This window comes from Cotesia typhae, unplaced genomic scaffold (genome assembly GCF_013202065.1).
Source record: "Cotesia typhae breed Kobodo isofemale line unplaced genomic scaffold, CoteBio_Ctyphae contig_4, whole genome shotgun sequence".
In the NCBI taxonomy this organism is placed as follows: Eukaryota; Metazoa; Arthropoda; class Insecta; order Hymenoptera; family Braconidae; genus Cotesia; species Cotesia typhae.
The window spans coordinates 4,529,985-4,538,926 of NW_027423748.1; the positions used below are offsets into that span (position 1 = coordinate 4,529,985).

Below are 8,942 nucleotides of genomic sequence, written 5' to 3' on the forward strand. Positions count from 1 at the left end.
CTGAGAGTACTAGATGTAACTAATAATTTTTCTGTTATAGTTAGTTGAGCTGAACCCTTTCACCATCAAATGTCGATTGTCCAGACTTAGAGTCATTTTAGTGCAAATAATTTAACATTTTATTTCTGTCAATTTAACTTCATTTAATTAATTAATATTGTTTGTTTAGTTAAATTCAGTGTGTAGGTAATTTAACATCAATTAATACAGTTATTTTTCTTTTGTATCAATAAACAATAATTAAGCAATACCTAAGTAGTTATTTCTAACATTATTACTCTTTCATTTTCACTTCATCAAATTATAATAATTAGGTTGAATCTTGGAAAGACTTTTTTTCACAAAGGTTTATATAACTAATTTTCTTTTTTATTTTTTCCGATTTTTTTATTTCAATTTTTCTATAACTATTTTTTTGATAATTTCATAATTATTGTTATTGGAATTAGTAAATGTGAGTAAAAATAGATTCTGAATCCTAATTAAGCTTTCCACTGTGCATAGATATCAACAAGTTTTCTTTAATGCAATCAAGTCCCCATGGTACTTCTTGAATCATTATCGTTATACCATTACCATTACTATCATATATTCAAAGGTCAGCATTTTAACTCGAATTTACTGACTCCCGCTGAGGAGGAAATTTTTGAAACTAACCTAAGCCAATCATCCATTAGTGAATAGAGGTTGTTGCGAAGATAAAATATACATGTAAACAAGTTTGTCCTTAGAATGATAGGATTATTGATTTAAAAATAAAGTGTTTTGAAACATTATTAGGTAGATTTAAAGATTAAACGAACGTACCTGTACGTGGGCTATAATTTAAAAACGGGAATTTTTCATTGTAAACGTCCCTAACAAATTCCTAACAAATTTCAAGTTTCCCGAAATAATCTTTGAAAAATTCATGTGATATCTCATGAAATTGCTTTTACTTTGACGTAGACAACATTGACTTGAGTCAGTTTTTAATTACGTTATAAAAGTTAAGATGTCTATTGAACCATTTTTAGGCAATGCGTAGTACAGCCGACTTATGAATGTTATTCTATTACGAATTCTCAACAGAACCTAATGAAATTTGGTACACAGATTCCTTGGACAATTAGCTCGCATGAGTCCTAGGATGGACGAAATCTGTAAATTAGTTTTAAAGAAGTGACTCTTCAAAATTATCAAAAAATCAAAATCACGTTTTTTGTTGCTTCATTGATGAATAACTCAAGCAGAAAAGCAGAAAAACTTCTGCTTTGTTTAGAAATAATATTTATTTTCTTGCACCCATAACATTATGAAAATAATTAATGTAATTATCGCGCTTTTTATGAATCATAGTAGGGGAGGGGGGGGGGGGCAAAATAGGCCCCCAACATTTTCAACACTCAAAATGTTTGGGAGGTAAAATAGGCTGATTAGACTTTAAAAACCAACGAATATTTTTCAGTTAAACGGGTTCTAGAATTTTTGTGTGATAGAAATCATCCAAAAATTATATAAAGGACAAACTAGGTCACGAGTTAATTAACAGCATTATTAACTATATTTTTTGTTAGAAAACTATTTATTTTACAAAAGCTTCCCTGACTATTTTTACGACGGCGTGTGTGTAAACGTCTCATAACTTTTGAACGGCTCGACCGATTGGAACAGAATTGGCAGCAATCGAAAGAGTTTCTTTGCCTCTAGATATTTTATACTGTAACCGGGGGGTTTAGCCCAGGTCCAGTTAGCTACCCCTTTCCTCTTTAGAAAGGGCGCCACTGGGATTTTAGACACGGTGTCCCAGAAACCGGGGAAGCATGAGAGGGAAAAGACAGGGTCGTGAGAAGTCCGAGAAAGGCTGTAAATAAAACTGAGAAAAAATTATTTATAACAATTAAAGTGATTTATTCAATCAATCTACAAACTTAACAATTTCCTTATAACTAACTTAATTGTGAGAACCTCTCACCTACGTTGGCCCTTGCCAATTTATTCAAACCTCGTCACTCCGACGGAATACCTTAAAACCTAAATTTTCCCTCGTCAACCTGGCGGAATACCAATTAACATAATTTACCTCGTCAACCTGACGGAATACCAGTTAAAACCTATTCCCGACTGCGCCCCCGACTCGGCGTCTACGCAGCGGTTTCCTAACTTAATCCGTTGTACCCCCGACTCGGGCGTCTATACAACGTTTCTAAATACTCACTAAATTCCATACAGAAATCGTCCACCGGACGCTAACTTAATATACCCACTTTATCCGAATTACTAATTCTCTAAATTCCTGAAATTTTACGCTTAACATTTCTTTAATACAAAATACCAAATTCACTAATTTAATTCATTACCAAAATTTTTCAACTAAATTCATTAACAGTTTTCTCAAAAAATTAATTCATTAAATTTACTAAATTAATTGAATTTAGCCCAACGGCCTAGAATTAATTTTACAAGATTACAAATTTCAAATTCTACAAATTTAACAAGCCTCATTAAATATTCAAACTACATATATTCCAAGTGACCTTGACTATCTAAATTTCACAAATGCTTCTACTATTTCAACTTAATCAATTAATTTTAACTAATTAATTTCCCATAACTAAAAGGCTTGTAACAAACTAATTAATTGACATTTATGAATAATTTACTTATAAAAGAATCTACTAAATTAAAAGTGACATCTGAGACAATAGCTATCATTAATTGACAAATTTTATTACAGTTAATTAGGCCTCTCAATTTTCAAATTCAAGCTTGGTCTGAAATAATTGTAATAATAATACCTGACTTAACTTTTACAACTCTCCAAACGTTGAGTGAAGTCCTGGTGGAAACGGGCGAAATCAGCGGCTGTTTGGTCTCTCTCTCGTCTTCAACGAACTATCTGACTCCAAGTAAAGGGTTCACAATCCCGGATCGTCCATTGACTTCCTTCTTGATGGTCCCAAATCTTGATGACAGAATTTACTACACAGCACTACACTGACTCACTGTTTTGCCAAAAGCCTCACTGTCTCAAAGCGTCACTGGCTCAAAAGGTGTTACTTGTTCCAAGGGCTGGCTCAAAAAGCCTCGATGTTTCTTTTGTCGGCTCTTTTATAACCCTTGACTCCGAGTTCTCGAACTTTCTTATTGTCAACCCCGCTTCGTTTTTGGGGACAGCAGTGGGGACTTTCGATTTGCACGCCCGGTGACAAGTCTGAACTACTTGTCAAAAATCGAACGGTAAGGGAAAACCCTCATTTATCGTGGCGTCAATAAAGTGGTCGATAACGACCATGGGAAGTTCAGTTTTCCCTGTCACAATACCATTTGAGGTAATTCAGGCCGGTAGATTTTGAGTAATCTCGAAAATAAAATTTTTAAGAAATGGTTTTTTTGAAATAATTTTTAATCTGCTGAATCCATCGATTCCAAAAACTAATCAGCTTTTAAACTTAAAAAACTGCGTCGATCGCCGTCATCGCGATCAAAATCGGTTAATTCGATCGTGAGATATGGTGAACGATCTATTTGGGAAAGTGTTTTTCTTACGTGACTTCGACATTTCTTCCTGGATCGTTTTTGATTCAATAAAACAATCGTTAGAGCTTAAAAAATTACGTCGATCGCAAAAAAGTATTTTTTTCAACATAACTTGAAAATTTCACGTCCGATTGTTTAGTAAGTAATATAGTATATTACACTACAAGGGCCGAAAGTTGAATTTTCGGCCCCGCGTGTCATGATGCCCGAGGCGAAGCCGAGGGCATCATGGCGCGCAGGACCGAGATTTCAACATTTGGCCCGTGTAGTGTATACGATTTTTCTTCATAGCCGGTCCAAAGTACATTATTAATTATACTTAAATTAATAATACTTTAAATGTTGATAAGTATGTTTTTGATGCCTGCCCCGACATTTGCGGCACGAGCGAAGCGAGTGCTGCTGGTCGTGGAGGCAGGCATCAAATACATTCAAAGAATCTAGCCTGGTCATATTTTTTAAAAATAAATTGATTCCATTTTATCAAAGATAAATTTACGTTCATTAGTTTAACAAATTATATTAGTGATTATAAATTTATAAAACAAAACATATTATAAGCTAAAAACTCTGATTGCGTTTTTTTTTTATCGTTTTCATTTTTTCTCAAATGATCACAGTTATTAATAATTTTTCCATAAAAAACACAATTTTCAAACTTGATATTAGAGCAGTTAAAAATTGTATCTCCACTAAATATACAGTTTTGATATTGGTGGATTCATCAGATGACATGACACTGAAGTCGACAGACATTAAAAATTTTTTTAGAATTTTATGGCAATAAAATTATCATAAAAAAATTTAGTTAAAAAATTCCACATGTGAAAATTAATAAAAATTACAAGTGTAAATTTTTAGAAACATTTTTTTATTATAATTGATTTGCTATAAAAATTTTCAAAATTGACAGCTGACAGCTAACTTCAGTATCATTCAGATGACAACGTATTACACGAGTCAACATGAAATTTGACTTTGATTGCAAAGCATTAAATTTCGGTAGTTTAGGTCGTAATAAGACGGAAAAAAAATATATGGCATGAAAAACTTTGCTTTTGTGCTTAGAAGACTGATTGAACGAAATTTTTAAAAATCTCGGATTTTAATTTTTGATTGAAAATAAAACTATTGAAATAAAAATGTTTATTATTTTTATTAAGTTTTACTGTCAAATTAGCTTACAGAAAAGTGGAAAATAACTTAAAAGTGCACACTTTTACTTTTTCTTTTATGTTCATAGCTACTTTCTCTTAATAAACCCCAAATATAGTCGCCCATCATGTTTTCATTGTATTGGCCTTGATAGCGTTGTTCAAAATTCATGATGTCCTGATGGAAGCGTTGACCTTGCTCTTCGGAATAGGCTCCCATATTGTTTTTAAATTTATCCAAATGAGCATGCAGCATATGTACTTTTAATGACATCCTGCAGCCCATGGCCTTAAAATTTGTAAGCATATCCTCAACCAACTTTTCGTAGTTTTCAGCTTTATTATTTCCTAAAAATCCAGAAACTACTGCTTTAAAACTGTTCCAACTTGCTTTTTGAGTACGATTCAGCAACGTTGGAAATTTTTCATCGGCGAAAATCTGTCTTATTTGCGGACCAACAAAAACCCCAGCTTTAACCTTTGCTTCCGATAACTTCGGAAAAAAATTTTTTAAGTATCCAAAGGCTTCTGAAGTTTCATCCAGTTTTTTAACAAATTGTTTCATCAACCCTAACTTAATGTGCAAAGGCGGCATTAACACCTTTTCCGCTTCAACAATCGGCTCAAATTTGACGTTCTGTTTTCCGACACACAATTCTATTCTTACAGGCCATGACCGTTGAATATAGTGTTTAGAATCCGCTCTGCTATCCCACAAGCACAAATAACACGGATACTTTGTATATCCACCCTGTAGCCCCATTAAAAATCCCACCATTTTAAAATCTCCAATCAGCTCCCAGTTATACTCACGATACTTTACAGATTCAAGCAAAATTTTGACACTTTCATAATTTTCTTTAAGATGTACTGAGTGAGCAATTGGAAGAGACGGAAATTTATTTCCGTTGTGCAATAGAACTGCTTTTAAACTTTTTGTAGAGCTGTCAATGAATAAACGCCATTCGCTAGGGACACAGGGTATGTCAATTGCTTCAAACATACCTTTAATGTCATTACAAAAACAAAGTCCATTTTCTTTCGTGAAAAACGTTGTAAACATTTCATGCCTAGTCCGCTGATCCGTGATCTTAACATCATCAAGCAAATTCCACTGTTTTAACCGAGAGCCTAGAAGCTCTGCTTTAGTTTTTGGCAAATTTAAATCTCTAATTAGATCGTTAAAATCTTCTGAAGTAATGAGATAGTGTTTTGGTTGTTCAGGTGTAGGCAAAAACTCCTTATCGGAATTACTTTTATAAGAACTAAAAGATGAGCTACTTTTCTGCGATAATTTTTTTGGTGGCTCAGGTACTGGTCATGTCAGGTCGTGAGCAATTGGAGCAGAAGAAGATTCGAGGTCAGGATTTTCAATAGATTTTGCATTTTTACCTCTACGTCTTTTACTCGGATTCACCATACAAAAGTAGCAGTCAGTAATATGGTCTTTTGGTTCTCGCCAAACCCTTGGTATTGTAAATTTCATAGACCTTTTCTCACCTCGATACTAACCTAAAAATATAAAAATAAAAATTAATATGTCCATTATTTTGGATTCATCGCTTAATTAAATAAAAATTGCTTACCTTCCAAACACCTTTTACAATAACTACAAGCAACATGTGGAGCCCATGGCTTATCTTGATTCCGTACAGGACAGTCAAAATATGCTTCATAGGCTTCACAGAGAACGTGAGATGTCTTTAGTTCATATTTCACGTCTCGAACTAATAAATTGACCACATATAAAACAAAATGCATCAGCATCGTATTTGCACTTTCGTGACGACATTTTAAGTTATTCTGGGTTTGTAAATAACACCTGATGGTTGTTTGTGGCGGAATTGGCACCTCTGTCATGCCTCTACCGGACTCGGCAGGCAACAACGCTACCAAAGCGCCAATTGGTATTGGTATTGGTATTCCCAATTCCCAACTACAATTGGGAATAACAAACACACTCACACACACACCCAAACACACAAAACAAACAAAAACAGTCACACAAATACATACTGAGACACGCCACAGCTATAGCGGACAAGCAACGCTAAATTAATTATTATTATTACAAGTTTTACCGCCAAGTGCATTACTCTCTCTTACCTGTACTTATTAAATCGTTGTTAATAAAGTTAATCATTGATTGTTTAATTAAGCTAGTTATCATTTCTATAATTAAAGTAGATTTAGCCCCTTTTTAATCTACATGTTTATCACTTGGGTGCCATCTAGCGGCACAGTGTAAACGTTAATACGCCACTTTCACCGCGCAGTCTTTTTAAAAATATTAAAATCAATTAAAATTTATGAAAAAATTGAAAAATGAGTATTATTATTATAACTATCACAAAAGCAAACTTTATATCGAAAAAAGATATTTACTTTTCGTTTTTGTGCATAACTAACTGGAAAATAATAGTATAAACTTTAGGACAAAGAACGAAAATTTTTTTTGTAGAGTCGTGTTATTCATTTTTAATGGGGTATTGAATTGACATTAATAATACTTTAATATTAAATTAACAGACGACTAAACAATGTTGATAATTATTTTAAAGGTTAGAGGTAGCAACAGAAATGACAGCGGCTAACAATTTGCTATAGCGACGGAATAAATAGTCCCAAGTTACGAGTGTTACTATGCATGAGAAATTTTTTCCTCCCGTCGTTACAGAGGGCGCACGTGTATTTCTCGCCGGGAGTAAATGTTAAACTTTCATTCCTTCTATTAGGGACGAAAGTACGTTATCAATTTTCCTTTTTTTAACTTCAAGTGCAGATAAGTATGTCTTGATGCCTGTCTCGACATTTGTGGCACGAGCGAAGCGAGTGCTGCTAGTCGTGGGGGCAGGCATCAAATACATTCGAAGAGTCAAGTCTGGTCATATTTTTTAAAAATAAATTAATTTCATTTTTTCAAAGATGTATTTATTTTCATTAGTTTAACAAACTATATTAGTTATTATAAAATTTATCAAACAAAACATATTATAAGCGAAAAACTCTTATTGCATTTTTTTTAATCGTTTCAATTTTTTCTTGAATGATCGCAATTATTAATAATCCTTCCATAAAATATACAGTTTTCAAACTTGATATTGGAGCAGTTAAAAATTATATCTCCACTGAGTATACAGTTTTGATAATTCATAACTTGATTATTCAAATTAAAATTTTTAGATGAGTATTCTGATGATAGTTTACTGGTAGGAACATTATTTTCAGAAATTTTTCTTATTTAACAGATGACAAAACAACATTGATAAATTATAATTATTTTTTTGTTCTAGACTGACCGCATAGAATGCCGTTAATTTTTATTAAAATCGATTAATTTGTTTGTGAGATATGATCGTCAAAAAAATTCAAAAAATTGTTTTTTTATAATGAACTTCATTTGGCTTTATCAATCGATTCTAAAAACTCATCGGGTTTTAAGCTGGGAAACCCGCGTTGATCGCCGTCAACTCGATTAAAATTGGTTGATTAGTTCGAGAGAATAGTCAAAATAGCTATCTCAAAACGTAGAAATCTGATGAAATTTCATCTTCTCAATATCAAACCGAAATCAATAACTTCCTATTTTTAATAATTATTAATATTATAAGCGAAAAGGTAAAAAACCTCCGCCAAAAATAATAACTATCTTTATGAATATCTTTTTGAGTCAAGATGTTTTTTCCGTATGCAAGATTGTATTTTCTTTGTACTCAAAGAAAAATTTCTTTTAGAACTTTCATGTTAAAAATTTCGCAAAATCTAACCCAGTAATTCACTATAATTTTTCTTGGAATTTAAGTTTTTCAAATGCCATAAAAAATTGAAAGAATAAAAATCCAAATTTTTTTTGTAAATATAAAAGCTCGACAAATTATAAGGTGTATTAAGAAAGTCTTTACCAACCCGCGTACAGTGAACCCGCTAACACAAAGATATTGAAGAGACAATGCATTTTTATATCTAAAACGCTGCCAAATCTCTTACTTTTCATCTATTTCTAAAAAAAAAAATAGAAGAGTTTTTAATGTAGAAAGAAAAAATGTACACGGAGAAAAAAATAATACAAGAGCTATTCTCTGTATGCTTACGGGAAACAAATGAATCCTTAAATCAGAAATCTGGAATTCTGGATTGTTATTTTAAGGATACATTGGATAGTCATTTTAATAATATTTTTTTCTCCGTGTATAAATATACATTAAAAGTGTAAGATAAAAAAATAATTTGTCAATAAACATTTTTTGCATGCACTCCACTTTACCTAAC

The 8,942-nt window shown here is 32.4% G+C and overlaps 1 protein-coding gene across 2 annotated transcripts; it reads right to left on the bottom strand.

The window, feature by feature from the left end:
- Window positions 1–1,723: 1,723 nt before the first annotated feature.
- Window positions 1,724–7,081, bottom strand: LOC141527091 (uncharacterized). Of its 2 annotated transcripts, none has more exons than XM_074242378.1 (2): window positions 6,260–7,081; window positions 1,724–6,185 (listed from the first exon to the last, which is right to left on the bottom strand). In XM_074242378.1, exon 2 carries the CDS (start codon window positions 5,734–5,736, stop codon window positions 4,723–4,725), a length of 1,014 nt encoding a protein of 337 aa, XP_074098479.1. In that variant the 5' UTR covers window positions 5,737–6,185; window positions 6,260–7,081; the 3' UTR covers window positions 1,724–4,722. Both variants share the same exon structure in this region, with proteins under 2 accessions (XP_074098479.1, XP_074098481.1).
- Window positions 7,082–8,942: the final 1,861 nt, after the last annotated feature.